Genomic DNA, 19,666 nt, shown 5'->3' with positions numbered 1-19,666 from the left:
TATAATAATTAATAAGGTATCAAAAATGTATTAAATTGATCATAACCATATACAATTGTTATCTTTATACATATTACATATGACCAGAACAAGTTACGCTATATTTAAATAAAGCTACATTGAGACAAAGTCAGGTGGATGCATCAACCGACACAACATTTGCGAATATAATCATTTATTTACGGCAGTCTGAAAAATGTACATGACTGTTCTGTCAAGGTATAAAATTTGCATTAAATAAATTTTCATATTCATGTAAATTCATTACTCAATGAAAAACCCTGAATCTGAACAAAATTTTGACATCAAAAATCATCAGAGAGCACAGGAAGAGTAAATTAAGCAGTTAGCAAAGGCCGTCCAGCAGTTTGCAACCTGTTATCTTCTAATATGAGGGTGATGCTCATTTTAAAAATACTTATAATAAGTTTGAAACGGACACAAAATAAGAGCTTATTTAAAAGTTCACGGAACGTTTTGATCAGAGGCTTGCTCTTTTTCCTCTTTTACCAGAGCACTCTCTGTTGCTACAATAGTTACTGTTACTTGTTTTCATGTTAATGAGAGGGTTTTTATATCCGGTCTGATGTCACACAGGGGAAAGACTTGTTTGAAGAGGAACGCTGCACGAATTGTGTTGGTTTGTTGTTTCGGTCCAGATGAAGAGAATGATAAACCTGAGGCTGGTGAACAGAGGAACCCTGTAGAGAGAGACATAGATTGGACTTATTGTGTGTACTACGATCAACCAATAATTTAAATTTAAGACTTTAAGTTTGAGATCATTAAAATAAATCATTCATTGTATTAAAATACTTATTTTTTTTTATAAATGTTACTGCTAGCGCACACATAAATACCTGAAATATTATTATCATTTATTGACACAACAATAACAAGAGATCTTGTAGTTTTGTGCAGAGCTGCAGAATGCAAATATGTGGAACAGGTTGACATACAAATATCAACTCCAGACATTTTTTTTGTCTCTATGGCATTCTTTAGTTCTCACCATTTGTATAGCATGGATACCATTTCTGTTGAGTATAGATTGTGTTTTTTTTTCCTTAAATACAAGCAAAACAAATGTTATAGGCTCTGTATTCATGACCGACGTTGAGCCAGCACGACACCTCCATTAACACCAAAAGGTAAATGTTCGATGAAACTTGTTTTTGCTTCAGAATATAACTCTTGTTTCTACTTTTAACACTCCACTCAGACCAAAATGACTCCTTCAGATGCTTAAAACACTCCTAATGAAAACACTCAGCACTGACAGTCTAGAGAGATGTTGCAGAACAATAAACATTAGCTTCTAAGGGAAAAAAATTTAAAACAAATGTGGAGAGCCTTCACGCTAACCATTAGCTTCCCCATTAACCTTCTGACACCTTCTACCTATGAGTGCATTAACAATGGTGGTTGGGCTATAATTACAACTGCTTGGCTCTGGGGTATCTTTAGAAATATAAAAATCATCTTCTTTCTGTTTGGTGCCATGTCAACTAATTTTCTGTCAAGCCGAATCTCTAAATTTAAAGCACCCATTTGAGTATGAATACCTCATCGAGCTGAATTTGGATTCTCTCTCTCTCTCTCTCTCTCTCTCTCTCTCTCTATTACATTTCTGTCACCGTTTCTAACATTTCACACTGATCCAATGCATGCTGGTGTTGACTTCGCAAGTATTTTTGTATTTCTTATTTGTGATGATTATTTTTCTTTTCAATGAGAGCTGTGGCATCCACTAAACCTACATCATCGTTCTGTTATAATGCTCCATTGTTATTCTTTTGTAATATTCCATTATCGCTGCAGCACAATAATTTCATGGCCCTGCGTTTCAATAATTTCAAATTTAAGACCAACAATCCCCAGCTCAGTCTTAATTACTTCCTAATAATTACAAAACCTTGATAATCTGCTGCTCAATCGAGGCAATTCAGATGACTGACAGCAGACATGCACTCAGTAGTTATCAGCGTTATGAAAGGCTTTTGAAGGAGATAATTCCTCTTCTCAACAACCACTAATTACTAAGAGCTGAAAAATGCCGCAGGAGTCTGAATCAGCTTCTTTTGGAAATTACAAGATATAAAGCAAATAATCTCCCTCTCACACAAACGCACTAAGCGTGAATATCCGACACTGTTTTCCTATCAAAAGCGTCTCAGTCTTTTCCAAGTCAGCAGCGGGCATCACAGTCTCGATCAGATAAAAAGCCAGCCTGCACATTTTAAAGAGAATTCAAGCATAGTGAAAACTTCCACAATCCATTTTCCCCAGAGTCAAAAGAAAATATTAAATAGCTTTATTCTCTTTAGCATACCACTATGAAATGAAAACCCCATGAATGAATGTTAAGTGTAGAGTTAAATGTGTTAAGACTTTACTTCTATTTTTTTTTTTTATCAGACACAATGGTACTTAGGTGTAGCATAAATTTTGTTTTAAAATTTCAATAAAATTGGGACTCATACCCAGATAATAAACACAATGTAAAAGATAATAAACAACATGTATCTGCATTGTTTTTAATTAAACTAAAAGGAAAAATGTCCTGAAAAGTTGTAGGTCATGAAAGACATTTAATTTGAATTACCTGCACTTGATAAATCATTTTAAAATAAAATCGTTTTTGCACTTGGCAGCTAAATTGAAAAAAAAGTAAATATGAGAATCATCATATTATTTTAATTTGACTTGTTTTGCATCATACTTAAAACTTTGCAATATTAACTCAAATAAAACTTGAATCATGAACATGACCCCATGATTTATGAGTGATTATTATACAGCAGAATAAGATTTTTCTAAATAGAAAATAAATGTAGTATAATTTTAGATCAGGGGTGCCCAATACGTCGATTGCGATCGACCGGTCGATCGCCTAGCCACTACTGGTCGATCGCGTGACATTAAAATGTTTTTGGGTTTTTTTCACACTTGACGCGTGCGCAAACAACGGCGCTAACAACACAACACTAACGCTCGCGAGTTCCCTCCAATTGTCAGATCCCTGTTTTTTGTCTTAAACTTAAGAAAGGGGCAGCTGGAAATAGTAAAAAGATTTTAAAAAAAGTATCACTTTCATAGGGAATGGGAGGACTTTTTTTCACGTTGACACATATATATATATATATATATATATATATATATATATATATATATATCCATGTGTGATCATTTGTACTTCTGATTATGTCAGCCATATATATACATATATATATATATATATATATATATATATATATATATATATATATATATATACATAAAATAAATTATTTTTTTAGTGGGTAGATCTTTGTGACTTGGTCATTTCAAAAGTAGCTCGCGAGCTGAAAATGTTTGGGCACCCCAGTTTTAGATGAAAGACGGCACCTGTGAGTTGGCATCTGTTACGTCATTAACGTTCTCATTAATTTGTGAGAGTATCAACACTTGTATGTGCCATTCAACAGCAGCATGTTTAAATAAGCTCTATTTTTGCCATTGGTCTATAATTCTATGATGGCGAGGAGCTTCAACCCCAATGTGGAGTTAAAATAATTCCAAAGGAGAGTAGAGGATGGAGAGTCAGTGCTGCAATGAAGTGAAGCAAGAGCAACGCGACAGGAAAATTGGACAAATTATCAGGTGTTAGAAAACTATAGTTGTTGTTTACTTTCAAACTCAAAACGTGAAGGGATGTCACGCTGTGATTGTGAGATTACAGTTGCGCTGTCCCGGCCATCCACATCTGCGATCTCAGCGCCTGTATACTCGTCCTTGGAGACTTCTATCTTATTCCTCCTTTCTCTGATGCACCAACTGCTTCACAGAACATGTGCAAAAAGAGGGAATAAAAGTCTGCAACTCCTATTTGTTAAATACCCATACAAAGGGAGATCTTGTACATTTCAATTAGAAAAATATATTTCATTTAGTTAATTAAGGTTTTGGAAAATACTTTGTTACAGCCACGGTTGTTAAAATGCTTTATCAATAAAGATGAGTTTGTTCATATTAAATGGAAAAAAAAACACATTTAGTCCAGAACTCAGCTATTTAATTGCTATTCCTACTGATATCTTAATTAGGGTTAGTGTACATAGTGCTTCGGTGCCGTGGCTACCTACTTTTATCCAAGAGCACATTATTACGAATCATTACAGATGGTAACAATTGTAAATATTGTAAAAGAGCAGAAAGCAACAAGCAGACTTTTAGCAACGGGATACAAACAATGTGTGATTACAGCCAAGATTTAAAACTCTTGTTACACAACGCTGGAGACACACATTAGCTGGTCACTGCCCACTCTGGTCCAGTTATAAACACCCATTAGTAATCACTCCTCGACTCTCAGCGGCTCTTCGGCCCAATCGAATTCCAACCAGCCAATCTGCATAAATCTGCATTAATTGACTATTTTCCCTCCGCAGAAAACAAATGTGCTTTAAAAACTCCTTCTTATCTGTCGGCTTTTAGAGTAAACATCAGAGACATGCACGCACACAAACACTCTGACACAGCCACACACAATTTCTGTCTACAGTATCATACATCAACTGATTTTAATTAGTTCAATTAGGAGAAAAATAAAAATCAGATTAGCCAGGTTGCAGGGAACATACGAACAAACAAGTGTGCAGTTGTTTATGTGTGGTTATGTGGTTTCTAGGTCACATATACAGTGATCCCTCGCTACTTCACGTTTTGTTTATCGCGGCTTCACTACATCGCAGATTTTTTTTTTCTAAATTAAAAAAACATTTAAAAGTCAAAATAAAACTTCTAAATTGAGGAGGCATGTTTCTAACCTTTAGGACAATGTAGTATTGCTCCAAATGTTCGTTTACATTCTTTTAGAAGTCTGTTTTCGCGTGTTAACACGATCGCAAATTAGCATGCTTCCGCTAACTCGTTAGCCTGCCCAGTACTTCTTGTTGGTGACCATACTTAGCAGATTTCACTTATCTCGGGTGGTTTTTGGAACCAATTATCCGCGATAAACGAGGGATTACTGTACTCTTAAAAATAGCGGGTTACGAACAACAAAATTTGGGTTAAATTTTTTTGTACAAATCAACAATTTCTATGGTACAAAGAATCCACTGGCAAACTTCAGTAATAGCTGATCTTATACTGAAAGTGTATGAAGAATAAAAATGGCTATGAAACTCGTGGACCGTAACAATGTGTTACTGTCACTATAACACACCTTATTCAAATGATCAGGATCGTGAAGTGATCATTTAAATCAGGTGTGCTGGGGTAGGGATAAAATTAAAACAGGGCGGCTAGGGGCTCTTGAGGACCAGACTTGGGCACCCCTGCTTCAGAAAGATTGTGCAAAGAGGAATGGTCGAAGATCCCTCTTTTGCCTTCTCCCATCTTGTCAAACATTATAGGAGAGGCTTAAGTGCTGTTTTGTTGGCAAAGGTGTTAAGATCGAGAACAATTGTGTCACACACGATGTAATTATTTTTTCATGCGGTAATTATTTTTTTCACTAAATAAATGTGCTTGATTTAAAGGTTGTATTTTTCTCTTTAAAAAAATGTCCTATATTATTTAGGGAAAAAAAGTGAATTTGAAAACATCTTAATTGAGGATGCCAATAATTATAATAAATATGGATTATGGAAGGTGCGGACCGGTTCGTTTACCTGTCTATTTTCTTGTTTGTTGACTTTAAGTCGCTTTTTCTTCTGACATCTGTTTGCTGTTTTCAGCAGCCCGTGCCAAGCTGTTTGCCATTAGTGCCTCCTCCAGACTCCTCCTTGCTTGTTGCACCTTCAGCTCCTGCTCCCTACATTTTCAACATAAATATAGATAAGTGGAATTGGTCATATAATATCTCATAATATATGTCTCATATCTAACCCTAAAAACTATGAAGAGTTCATTGCTAACATATTATTATAGTATATTGCTTATATAGTATTATGCCTTAACATTCCAGGCAATGCCCTAGATTTTGTTGCAAAACCAGAAACTTGTATTATTATGAACTCTCAAATATCCAGATCATGAACTTTCAAGAATCCTGATTATTCAGACACTTGGACAAAAAAAAAAAAAAAAAATGAAGCACCATGTAGTTGCTGTATACAAATTAGAATGTCACTCTTGTACTTTTTGTGTGGTAGCAAAAGTAACATATAGAAGTGAAATTATGGAGCTATCCTGTAAATTGCTGGTTGAAATCATGGCAGGACTAAATATGCAAAATTGCCCATTTCAGCAAGTCATGTAAACACAGTGCATGAAATGAAATTGTGATGAATGGTGACAATGTAATACCTGAAATAAAAAATTTAAAAAAAACTCCCTTTTGTCTCAGATTATCAACAAATACAACAAGTTTAAAACTAGACATGGAGGAGCACTGATAAAATGGAGGAGCATTGAGATAGAAAAAAATTAAAACCCTACAGAAAATGACCTTTGACCGCAGCTATGGGCAGCATCTTTGTTATATCCTCACTGCTTTTCTCTGACCAAAAAAAATAAATAAAAAATACCTGGAGGTTTGTTTGACACTTGTAGCTAAATAAAAGTGTTGTTTTTTTTTCACTTCCTGCACGTCATTGTTTTTCCACAATCTCCTTGGTAAGCATTGGTGGGCAAAGCAACCTGCATCACAACTGGTGACAATATCAAGCAGTGCGATTTAAAGGTGCAGCAGAAGAAGGAAGACACTGGATTCTCACATCGCTTACTTTCGTCTCCACGCAGTTCTTGATAGAGTCTTTTATTTTGTAATTCATGTTGTATCTGCTTGTTGTGCTCACTGTTTAGCCATTGTTCAATGTAGTATCTGCGATTCAGTATTTTCCTTTCGCTAGCCTAACGATAAATATTTGGTTACTGTGTTTTCTGTCACCGATGAAACATTTTTATTTATTGTAATAAACTATATTTTTAAATAACTTTGAAAAACCCATTCAAAGTTTTCTACAATTGTAAGTAAGGATGGAACAAGTCCTGGAGAATATCTTGGGGCTGTAAAAGGCGAAAAACAAATGGAGTTGAAACTTAACCATCCCCTGGACAATTTGGTCTAAACAATTTGAACGAGTATCTGTCCACAGGCAGAGTAAGAAGAGCAGGGCAGGGAAGAGAGAAAAGGAATGAGAGCGATTTAGGATGACAAGCACATTCAGAGGGAGGGAGAGAGAGAAGAGGGAGAGAATTGGAAATTAATGGAGGAAAGAGATAAGAAAAAGGGGAGCACAGGAGGCATAAATGCTGGAGGGACTGAGGAGATATCAGAGGAGACCGAAGGAGGAGGGGTTGAAAATAGGAAGAGTGATGAAGATGAAAAAAAAACAAAGCCATTGTGAAGACAAACATAAAATATAGGAAATATGTGGCACTGAAATTATGAGTGGGGTTATAAATGGAGAAGACAAGGGATTTTGTAAACAAAATACGTAAAGGAAAGAAAATTGAGAAAATAAAGCGATAATAGGAAAGTACAGAGGTCAGAATACATCAAATGGTCAGGAAATAATAGGTGAAAGAAATTACGGGAAGGAAATTAGTGAAAAGTTACAAAGCGGAGAGGAGTGGAGACAGACATATTCCAATGAGTCTGCTGTAATGGCTTTAACCAGCTGTTCCCTCTCCACTGGACTGACAGCTATACACACTTGGAGTTGTCAGTGAGAGCGAGTGTGTCTCCACAGTGCCCCCTGCCGTCAGGCATGCACATTTTAAGACCGCTTGAATATTCCTTTACAATATTCAACTAATAAATCCCCATTGAAGTTATGTGACATGCTGCCACATATGTTGTATCAGCAACTGTGTTTTGTCTTTAAACAACTCTAATTAGCTGCACTTTTGACTGCTGCTTTAATTTGACCCCACGCTGCACGATTCTGAACCACAACAGGCAGTTGGCTCTCACGCCACAGTAAACAACCTGCTCAACAAAGTGACACAGTTATTGGAGCAACTTGGACATGGCACGCAGTCAGATGGATCCACGGGGATTAAAAAGGGAGTTAAAGAAAATGGCCTAACCACAGGATGTGCTCACTTGAGCACTAATTGTTATACTGATTTAGAATTGTGATTATTTCATGTGGTTTGATGAGGTGGTGAAAACAAAGCCAGCTGTTCAACATAATCCTAGTTTAAGATGCACATTACCTCTTGCTTTCCATGAATTTCATACATGTAGTATTCTTGCCTTATCAGGTTAAGAGGAAGATGAAGTACTTTGCATCTATAAAAATATAGCATGTTCACAAAGTACACAAAAATACAATACAGTGATCCCTCGCTACTTCACGTTTCGTTTATCGCGGCTTCACTACATCGCAGATTTTTTTTTTCCAAATTAAAAAAACATTTAAAAGTCAAATAAAACTTCTAAATAGAGGAAACATGTGTCTAACGTTTAGGACAATGTAGTATTGCTCCAAATATTCGTTTACATTCCTTTAGAAGTCCATTTTCGCGTATTAGCACAATCACGAATTAGCATCTTTCCGCTAACTCGTTAGCATGCCCAGTACTTCTTGTTGGTGACCGTACTTTGCGGATTTCACTTATTGCGGGTGGTTTTTGGAACCAATTATCTGCGATAAATGAGGGATTACTGTATGCAAAAATGCACATAGACAAAACTACTTTTGTCAGAGTCAAGTTACTTCGGAAACCAATGTGGGTTTTTATTTCATTACTAGAGGGCTACCAACAATTCTGTCCACGTGTGTACACGTATAATGCTGACATTGAAGATAATAATCACCCTTTACTGAATAAATGCATCAAATATAGATTTTTACCAGAACAAAAGCTAATAAAAACGCAAAATAAAATGGTGCTGTTATAATAATGATTGTAGAAGCACCATTACAACTTGCTATTTGGCATAAATTTACATTAATTTCTTCAGAAATAAAAATACACCAAGACAGAAAGTCAAGACTTGGATCTCTATTTTCATGACTAGTGCAAGTCTAGTGCACAGTGCTGTCTAACTGTACATATAGGTTTTCTTTTCCCATTTTGGAACGCTGCTTCCCCTGCATCCCCTGACCGCATGTCCCTGGTGGATGGGATTAAATAAAAAAAAAAATAGCACCCGAGCGGAGAAGAAGGGGGACCGGATGGTGTATTTCAAATAGGTACATGGGATCACACTCCTCAGCGTCCCTGGTTAGGTGTATTTAGGGTTGCTGGAGAGGACGGTCTGTAGGGTATTGGAATCTCAGATTCAAAAGGAGCAGAGTGTTTCTTTTTTCCTGGCCAGCATTACACTCTTGGCATGGTCCTCGAGAGTGCAGGTGAGGTATGCCCAACCGGTTTGCAAGTGTTTTGTTGACTTTAAGAAGATGTTTGATTGTGTACCCTGACCAATCTTGTTGGGGGTGCGCCAAGAGTACCAGACGCCCTAGTATGGAATGTTCCGTCCATTTGTGTTAAATTTTAATTTTAAAAATTTGTTCCTCATTTCCGGCAGTAAGTTGGATATGTTTCCGGTGAGGAACAAACTCCACAGAAGAAACCCTTTTTTTCCTCTCTAACCTTTATGGACATCCATCCATCCATTTTCTGAACTTCTGAACCACTCCTCATGCACCTCGCAGGCATGCTGGAGCGTGTGGGAGCCTACCCAGCTACCTTTAGGCAGTAGGCGGGGGACACCCTAAACGGGTTGCCAGCGAATCGCAGGGCACACATAGATGAACAACCATTCACACCCACGCTCATACCTAAGGGCAATTTGGAGTGCTCAATCGGCCGACAATGCATGACTTTGGAAAATGGGAGGAAATCAGACTAACTGGAGGAAACCCACACAGGCACAGGGAGAACATGCAAACGCCACACAGGAAGGCCAGAGTTAAAATCAAAACTACAAGCTACATTGTGAGGCAGATGTGCGAAAAAGGATTCCACCGTCTCGCAACTCATGAGGAACAGTGGTTCAGAAAATGGATGGATGGATATGCCGGCAACAATTAAACAGGCACAACAATTTAATGCTCTTCCATTAGGCTGCAGAATAAGCAAAAAATCTGATCTGCAGCCAGACTCTTTATGAAATTGCCTTTTTGTGACATTTTTGTTTGGAGTTAAAAAAAAATACTGCACGTGCCTGAGATAAATAAATGTTGGGAAACACAGCTGTAAAGCCTATATCACTTTTAATCCACGTATGAAAAGAACCCAACGTAGTACAGTAATCACTCGCTACTTCACGGTTCACTTATTACGGCCTCAGTTCATCGCGGGTCTTTATGAAAACAAATATTGTGGCAATATTGGGTGCATCGCTGCTTTTTGCGGCGTCACTTGGAGCGCGGGGCTTTGTCTGCCCATATGACTTTACAGCACACTATTTGCCGGTAGAGGAGATGAGTACAATGGGAACATGTTGAGCTCTATCCTTGCCTTTGATTGGCTTATAAGAGCAGTTCTATCCACGCTTTATCTCAGCCTCCCGCAGTCGCGCTACATATCCACTCTTCCACTTCCACGTTCACATCAGCAGAATCGGCAGCATTTCTGATTTGCACTTATTTTGTCACGAACGAGGCAGGACAACCACATGCAACAAGGGCTCAAACAAAGTTTAAGGAGGGCTGGAATGACTGCAGGAGAGCAGAGCTCGCATCGTGCGTCATCGAAGCAGAAGGGCATAGCAAGTTTTTTAAAGCTATTTAAAAAGCACAATAAAGTGTTTGTTTAAAACTAAAATTATAAACGTTGTGTGTGGATGCCCTTGCGCTGGGCTGCGGGGGCGCGTCAGCCGGTCAGCACGACAGGAGCAGAGCAGAGCCGTGACACCTTTACACTTTAAAATTGTTTAAAATATAATAACATATTTAAAAGTACAATAGAGAGTATAAAAATAAAATTATAAAAGTCTTGTGCGGATGCCCTCGTGCTGAACCGTGGGGGCACGTCAGCCGGCCAGCACGCAAGAGCAGAGAGGAGCCAGACACGTTTACACTTCATAAAAGAATCATAAAAGTCCTGTTTGGATATTGCAACAATATATTTACTCTTGTTTATTTTATTATTTATTTAAATAAATAAGAATGTTTCTGAAAGTCAGTTTGATTTTAACATTTTTACAAAAATATTTAAAAATACAATAGAATGTTTAAAAAAATAAACTGTATAAAACTATAATAAAGGTCTTGTGCGGATATTATAACAATTACATGTATTTACTCTTATTTATTTTCTTTATTTTCTTATTCATTTAAATAAAGGAGAATGTGTTTGAAAATCAGTTTGACTTTAAAATGTTTACAAAAGTTTTTAAAACACAAAAAAATACAGGTTCATAAATTCTTTGTAACAATATATTTTCTCTACATCATGTATTTTGCCTATCACGGGTTCTTTTTGGAACGTAACCACTGCAAAAAACGAGGGTTCACTGTAATAGCAACATTCAAATTGAGCCTCTTACCGGATTTGCTCGTCAGTCACAGTGAAGGCCTTACAGAGCGGCTGGGACGTGTTCAGCCAGATTGCTGGGTTCTTCTCGGCTGCCACAGATGTCTGTCCTGTGATAGGAGCAGAGCTCATGTGGAGAGCACTTGCAATTGCAGACAGCAGAGTGTCATCACTTGAGTTGAGACCAACACCTGCAGTGGCAGAAAGGTCCAAGGTCAGAGGCTAAAATCATTGTACTGGGTTTAGGTTGACGTAAACTGACTCTGAAGGACTTTGGGCAGCTCCATTGTTCTTAGCACTTCCTGTGAGACATCTGATGATCGCAAACCTGTTAACCTCCTCTCCCAAAAAAGCTGCAAAGACACGGAGACCGGGTTGATTACGAAATGGACATTTAAGTGTGCTCAAGCGTTATGAAATTACGGTATGTTAGTTTTACAGTTAACATCACCCAGGAGTGACAAATAAACAAATTGAACCAAGCAAATTTTGCCTCTCATTTGCAGGACTGTTTGCTATTTCATTTACCAGACAACTTTCAGGGAGGGCGAAATATGTAGTTATCTATAAAATGATAACTCAATGCAGGGGCAATTATGTAATGTGATGATTAATAGGGTTCCCGTACATAACATTCTGGATGAATAAAAGGAAACATATACAGGTACTCTTGCACATGCAGAAACTGGTCTTAATTGAGTTTTTAAAATGAGTGAGCAAGTGCATGTGTGCATTCTTACCTGTCTGGGTTGCTCAGTCGCTCTCTGTAGGTCTGTCTTTACCTTGTTTCCCGGGTGATTTGTAATCTTGGTAACGGGCTGTTTAAAGATGGATGCCGTCTGTCTGATGGGCAAACTCGTGTTCAGGTCAGGCTTACCTCCCTACAGAGAATGAGGCAATGTTGATGTCTCTGAGAGTGTTACTTTACTTGCACATTTCCTATTATTCTTAAATCTATTTGGTTCTACCATCCTCACTCCTCTACATTTACACATCAAGTATCGGATCAGATCAACAATAAAATATGCCCTATCGTTACTTTTGCATTCTCACAAAAAATAATCCTGAAATTACATTAAGTAACCAAACACACATTTAATCATTAAATCCATAATTTGGCACCTTAAAGCCTCTGTGCTTTTTTTTTGTTCTTTATCTGCTCCTAAAATTTGACAGTGCAAATCAATTTATCAACTTAAAAATATTGACAAGTAAATGTGCTGATTTTTTTTATTTAATGAAATATTTGGGGGGGGGGGTTGCAGACAAATTTCTGCTCCACAATACAGCCCATTTATTAGCGATACAATGAATATTCACTTTGCAATTTCAACTTAAAATTTACAGCCCCAAATTTTCTATTTTCTAAAATTTCAGGTTAGGGGCCACTGCGCTCCAAGTACAACTTAGTTCGGAGCACTGCACCTATACCCCTGATGTAGTTTGTTAAAATAACTTCTGGACATAGATGATTTACTCAACATCCAATGAGCAAGGAAAAATCCTTAAGTGCACAGTGGAGTAGTGCTGAGGTTATACCTGGAATAAAAACAATGATTTAAGTGTTCGTGTTTGATGTTTCTTTTTTTTTCTTTCTTTCCTGCAGCGTCATATGTTACATATAACATAACACATGTATAAACAACTTAATGTGGTCAGAATATGTTCTGAATGATATATTGTGCAAGTCATTGCATTCCATGCGTGGCTCTCCTCTCAGTAGGGTACATTTTTTATTGTTGAGAATCTCTATTGACTTAGATAATTACACCATTGGGAAAAGTGTTCATGATTACCAAGCAAACTATAACTATAAAATATAAAATATAAGATATAATCATATCTTGATGGGTTTCAGAAACATACCCATTTCCGTTTTTTAAGTTTTCAACTCCCTTATTGCTCATGTTTTGTTTCTGTGTGTGCATGTACACACACAAACACACACACAGAGTCACACTGTGGTGCAGACAGAAAACAAAACACACCCGAAGCATACGTGTTTAAAAGCATGTCAGCACACATGCCTGACATCAAAGTTGGAACCGGAAAAAAGTGACAGGAAGGCTGCTCTATAACCTTGTGTAATAACTTCTCAAGCAAGTAGAATGACCCCCAAGACAATCGTTTGGAACTTAAACAATCAATTCTCGGACAATTTGTTTCGCTTGTTAAACTGTAAAGGCAATTTGCTTTTGAGTAATTGTTTTACATGGTTACTGTAACTCCTATACGAGTGTACCGTTTTTTGCGAACTATAAGCCGCTACTTTTTGCACAAGCTTTGAACCCTGCAGCTTGTAGTCCGGTGTGGCATATCTATGGATTTTTCGTGATTTTTGTGATATACATCCATTTGCTGTACCGCTTGTCCCCACAGGGGTCACTGTCGTGCAAGAGTCGATGCCTGCAGTCATTGGGCAGGCGGGGGAAACCCTGAACCGGTTGCCACCCAATCGCAGGGCACACAGAGACGACCAAACATCCGCACTCGCACTCACACCTTCAGGTAATTTGGAGTGCTCGATCAGGCTACCAAGCATGTTTCGGGGAAGTGGGAGAAAACAAGTGCCCGGCGAAAACCCACGCAGGCACGGGGAGAACATGCAAACTCCACGCAGGGAGGGATATGTAACCAGACACACGATCACTGGGATGAAAAGTGGTGTGTTGACTGCATGTCCATCAGCCAGGCAAATAGTGCCGCACAATTGACACGAACAAGAGACAGAACGAGATCAAGACAGACATTCCTGGAGAAAGGAAGCTTTTATACACAAACCCTCATTATGGGGGACAAAAGAAATGCATATGATACCACTTTTAAGTTAAAGGCAGTCCATTTGGCTCGATTTGGAAATAGACCTGCTACAGATACAGTAGAGGTTTCCTCCTGCCACTAGAGGGCGCTATGACATTTTACATCCAGCATTACGAGGACAAGCATTCAGCCAAATCAACAAAGATGTTAAAACATAACTTAAAGTTGTGTTTTGTTTGTTTCCAACTAAAACGTACACTTTGGTACATTCAGTGTGTACTTCAAATCTTCTCAAGTGATTTTTGTTTCAGTTACATTTACACACTTGTGTATTTAGTGCCAGTCTTAAGCCCACATAATGGTGACGGTTGCTCAGGAGAGTTGTTGAAATCAATTACCCAAATCACAAACTTGACCATACTAGATCAGTTGGGAACAGGGTAAAAAAAAAAAAGATCACCAAAAAGACTGTTGATCTGAAGGGTGCTGGTAGAAATTGGGCTATTGATGTTCAAACACAAATAAGCAGAAGATTAGTAGTGTTGTAACAAAACCAATTTTGTACTTCATTATTATACTTGTATAAAGTATATTTACACCAATACTGAAACAAAACTACAGCAAAAACCAAAAACCTTAGCAAGAACAGTGTAATCATCCCTGACCCATTTGACACCATGGGGCAAATGGGTGTGAATGCCAAGCTGTCAACCATGCTGAACAAAGCGAGCCACCCTTCAAGGACACTCTTGACAGCACTGCACAGCTCTTTCAGCGCCAAGACTTTTACACCTGCGCTGTGTAAAGCAGGAATTTCGCCATTCCTTCCTGCCTCCAGCTGTCACGGTATTCAACGGGAATACTGGGATACAGTACAAGAATAGATTTCACTGTCACATGACTATAAAATGGCTGTTGTGATTATTGTAGTGACGCATTTAAACGGCAGATCAGAATAGGAACATATAAAAGGCATTTTCAGCCTGTTCGGTCAGTTTCATCCTAATCTGAATATAAGGTTCCATGTTAACCATGACAGATTTCATATCAATCATCTTGAGCGCAACCTTACACAGTTTTATCAGTCCACTGAGACACGTTCGGCAATTACATAAATCAGATGTGATAAAAATAATAAGAAAATGTATTATTGGCATGAGGCTCGTGTGTAAAAATTAATGAATTAACAATGTCACATTTTAAGACGCAGGGTTTAAAGCGTGATAAAAGTGTAATGCCTTGTATGCCGTTTACAGAAAATTATTTGAAATGTTGATTGTTTATGTGGACAATGACGAGTATGTTAATAATTTTGAATGATTTCCTGTGTGTGGATTTAAACGGTATATCATTTCACACAGCCTTTTTAAAATTGACGAGTCATGACCTTTCACCTGCTTGATGTCCTGGCCGCAGATATCCAAAAGCCTTTGGCCACTAACTGCTCTGGGATCAAGCAGCACCTCTCTACAGTTTTAGTTTTATTTCTTTCCTGCAGGTGCGTGTCACACCAGTTGATAAATTTATCCACCACAGCTTTTTCTTTAGTGTGTTGAATAAGAATGATGTGTGATCAGAGAATTGTACTATGTAATGGTTTGGTTCAGCACTAAGAAAGTGCTAATCTGATAATCTGGTGACACGCAGCGATAGAACCACTCACAACAGCCAACTCAATCCGAATTACCTTTGCCAGGCTCAGTTGGTCATGTCGGAGTTTCTGTTTGTTCTTCTGCAGTTTGCCAGGCATCATCTTCCCCGTCCGGAAGTCGAAACACGCCAAATCTACTTTGTTTCCAAGGTAACGGGACAATTGAGGTTTACTCCGGAACTTTTTCCCTGTAGGACTAAATACATAAAGACAAATGGAGAATGTCAGAAGGACACATTTTACTGGGTTAACTTTGATCTGGTGAACTGCTGAAATTGAATGGTTCACAAAATGGATATTAGACACAAATTTCTTGATTATTTGTACGCAAAAATTCAAAAGCTGTAACATTAATAGATGCACAGCCTTCAAGCCTTTTTCTGCTTGTTCCTTAAAAAAAGGCATCGACACCATATTGAGGTACCTCATCACATTGCCAACATTTCCCCCTTCAGAAGAGAATTTGGAAGAATGCCCTATACATAAATGCCAACTGCTGGAATGGCTGACCAGACAAATCTTAATGCTCAAGCATGGGACTGCCTTTTCCCACCTTGCTGTGTTTAAAGCACGATCACTGTCCCAACACTATTTTATAAATCACACTAGAGCAATAAATCGTCTGCTTTCAGCAAAGAGTTGCTGTAATCTTCAATTGCGCTGGGTTCTGTGTAAAAAAAAAATGCAAATAAAAAAAATAAAGGAAAGGTAGCCTATTGCCATATTATATGTTGTGACTCAACACTTTTGTGGAATCTCTGTGTAAAAGAGGCCAGAGAGCCTCAATCATCTGAACTCTATTAAAGAACAAAAAAATCAGATCACATATTGACATACAAGGCGGCACAGTGGAACTCTGGTTAGCATGTCCGCCTCACAGTTCAGGGCGTGCGGGTTCAATTCCAGCTCTGGCCCTGCCTGTGGAGTTTGCATGTTCTCCCTTTGCTTGCATGGGTTTACTTTGGGTGTTCCGGTTTCCTCCCATGTTTCAAAAACATGCATGGTAGGCCAATTGAGCTCTTCAAGTTGCCCGTAGGTGAGTGTGGATGTGTTCAATTGGCTGGCAACCACTTCAGGGTGTACAACTGCTGGGATAGACCCCAACATGCCCGTGACCCCAATGGGGACAAGCGTGGCTCAGTGGTAGTGGGAGTGTTTGCCTCTCAACTCAAAGCTTGTAGAATCGATCCTCAACCCTGGTGACCAAAACACTGAAACCCAATTTGTTTCAAGTGTGGACCTGGTAGGTGCCTTGCATGGCAGCAGCCTCCCATTGGTGTATGAATGGGTGAATGTGAGGCCTTGTAAAGGTCTTTGGGCACCATGTGGTGTGGCTAAAAAAAATAAGCGCTATATATATTCAATCCATTTACAAGCGGTATAGAAAATGGATGGATGGATATCGACATACAAATATTCAAATTCTTATGAATGGCTATTTTGGAGCAGGCGTTACCAGGTAGCCCCCAAGGACCTGCTCTACAGATGGCTCACCAGTTATGTACATTATGGATGCCTAATAAGTGAGACAAATCATGAACATGATTAGTATTTTCACATAAATGATTATTAATAATCACAATAATAACATTAAAACAATAATTTGAACAAATGTGTTAATTCACAGACTTGAGCGTCAAAGCGGTACCTCGTTCGCATTAATCAGCCACTTGGTGACCAATTAGAGTTTAGAATTAACCTAACTTGTGTTCTGGGAAGGAAGCAAGAATCGTAAGCACAGGGAGAATATGGGCAGTGCACATGCCACATAGGAATTCCCGGGCCCAAATTCGACCCCCAAACCTATAAACTGAGGCAGACATGCCAGGCATGTCGAACACTGTGTTGCCCCATGTATGTTTTTTTTTAAATTCGTCAAATTTAACTAACCAATCAACAAGTATTAAAATGTTGCCTCATGTCATAGTTGTCGTTTTTTTGACAAACTTAGCTTCTCAATGAACAAAATAGCCCTAGAGGTAATCTTAACACGAAAACGTGAAAAAAAAGTCTGCCGACACCATGGGCTGTGGTTGAGTTTCACAGCTCTTCCAGTAAGTCAACCTGCTGACTGGAACTGATGAGTCATATTACAAACCAAACTGAAAGCAAAGCCAAGACACAGCTCATGAGCTACTTCAGGTTACAGGAAGTGACATAGCCCAGATGCTTTCAACTGAGCTGAGTCTGACAGGAAGTGACCGCAGCTGTTCTTCACAGCGCTCCTTTGAATTCATTATTGCCCATGATATTGTCGTTGTTTGGTAAATGTAATTTGTATTTGTATCAAGATCTACTTTTAGGATTGATTATAAAAGTAATGTCTAATTATAACTACATTACGTTTAGTTTACCTACAAAATGGTCAGCTGTTTTTGCTTTTTACTTGCTAGTAATACATGAGTGAGGAATTTGACACCACAAAATAATAAATTGTGTTTAAAATAAAACTATGCTGGATAATTGCAGTAGAGTTTTTGGAATCCATAAAGCTGGAGCAACATTTATGAGCTGGGCAAAAATTGGGTCGAAATGTCAGCAGCAGGAAGTATTCCACTTAGTCAGTGTATGACGCTAATAGCAGGGTAGTGTGTACGGACAGTTTATGCAGTCATTCAATGACACCATGATAGGGAGTAGTGTAATACACAGTATATACGTGCATAATACACTCGACACGTGTTGATCCAGAAGGGGCAAGTAATAATATAGTTCAATAGTTACACGACTCATCATCATCCGCTGGGACAGTTCAGAATTTGGAACATTATGATGACTGAGACTTTACAGTAGATGTTAACTCGTAATAGCAGGTCATGGGGACCCAACACTTTGCCCGTGGCTGATAACTGACCAATACTTTAAGAAGGGCAGTCTAGTGTACCTGTAGTAATAGATGTCGCTTTTGCCGGCGCTCAAACCGGACTTCCTGATCACTTCTTCCTTCTTCCAGCCGGGTGGCAGAGCTGGACAGTCCGACCTCCTCTTCTCCATCAGTACACACTTGCGATCTCAGGATTCAGATACGTTCAAGTCAATTGATCTCGCTCAGTGGCCCTCCAGCCTAACTGTAGAGGCAAGACGGCAAACCCGGCGGAACAAGCGCTGACGTCACAGGTGTTACGTTATGCCGGCTCGCCCTGCCTCCACCCTGGCTGCTTGTTTTGTGTTATGTGAAAGAAAAGTGCACCGCGTTGTCTGCTGCCGGGAATGAAACGACCTTCTCTATATAATATACTTCAGTTTGCCTCCCGAAATAATAAATCAACGTCCGGTGAGGTCCGAAATGGGCTAACGGCAAGCTGCGAGCCTGTGACGTCTATCTTGCTCGATCGCTCCCTCTGAGATCTTCTATTGAAAAAGAACCATCACTTTGATCTCTTTCAAAGCAATTGCACAACAACCGCAGGACTTCAAACGCAAAACGGAAGAAAAACTGAGGCCTGCTGTTTTTATTAAAAAAATTACTTTTTTAGCCTATTAAAATGCAAATCCATTAATAGCTCTGAACCTTTTATGCATATATTAGGGGAAACGACAATAATATTACTATATTAAGACAAATTATCTGATGAATCAATAAATTGTAGACTGGCCAATAAGTGAGCATGGTATTAAATACATACATTTTGTTTGGGGGTCAATTGTTATGATTAGAGCAGAGCTCAATGGTGCCTGGACAAATAACCAGAGTGACCACACTTTCTTCATTTTTCTCATCTTTGCTTCAAACCCGTCACATTATGGGAGAGGTTAAAAGGGGCCTACAGCAGCCGAGGAACCTTGACAGGCAGGACTGTCCCATCAAGTTTGTACATGGAAAAATACTGTAAA

The 19,666-nt window shown here is 38.6% G+C and overlaps 1 protein-coding gene across 1 annotated transcript; it reads right to left on the bottom strand.

Annotated features, from left to right (window-relative positions):
• Positions 1-158: 158 nt before the first annotated feature.
• Positions 159-19,188, bottom strand: mbd2 (methyl-CpG binding domain protein 2). The gene is made up of 7 exons (XM_088392397.1): positions 18,717-19,188; positions 15,869-16,028; positions 12,162-12,302; positions 11,684-11,774; positions 11,435-11,612; positions 5,658-5,800; positions 159-701 (listed from the first exon to the last, which is right to left on the bottom strand). Exons 1-6 carry the CDS (start codon positions 18,824-18,826, stop codon positions 5,683-5,685), a joined length of 798 nt encoding a protein of 265 aa, XP_088248523.1. The 5' UTR covers positions 18,827-19,188; the 3' UTR covers positions 159-701; positions 5,658-5,682.
• Between the last annotated feature and the right edge of the window lie 478 nt (positions 19,189-19,666).

The sequence above is a fragment of the Syngnathus floridae genome, chromosome 12 (genome assembly GCF_059516105.1).
Source record: "Syngnathus floridae isolate MCC-2025c chromosome 12, RoL_Sflo_1.0, whole genome shotgun sequence".
Taxonomy (NCBI): Eukaryota; Metazoa; Chordata; class Actinopteri; order Syngnathiformes; family Syngnathidae; genus Syngnathus; species Syngnathus floridae.
Note: the sequence above shows the minus strand (reverse complement) of the source record. Positions and strands in the feature narration are given on the sequence as shown.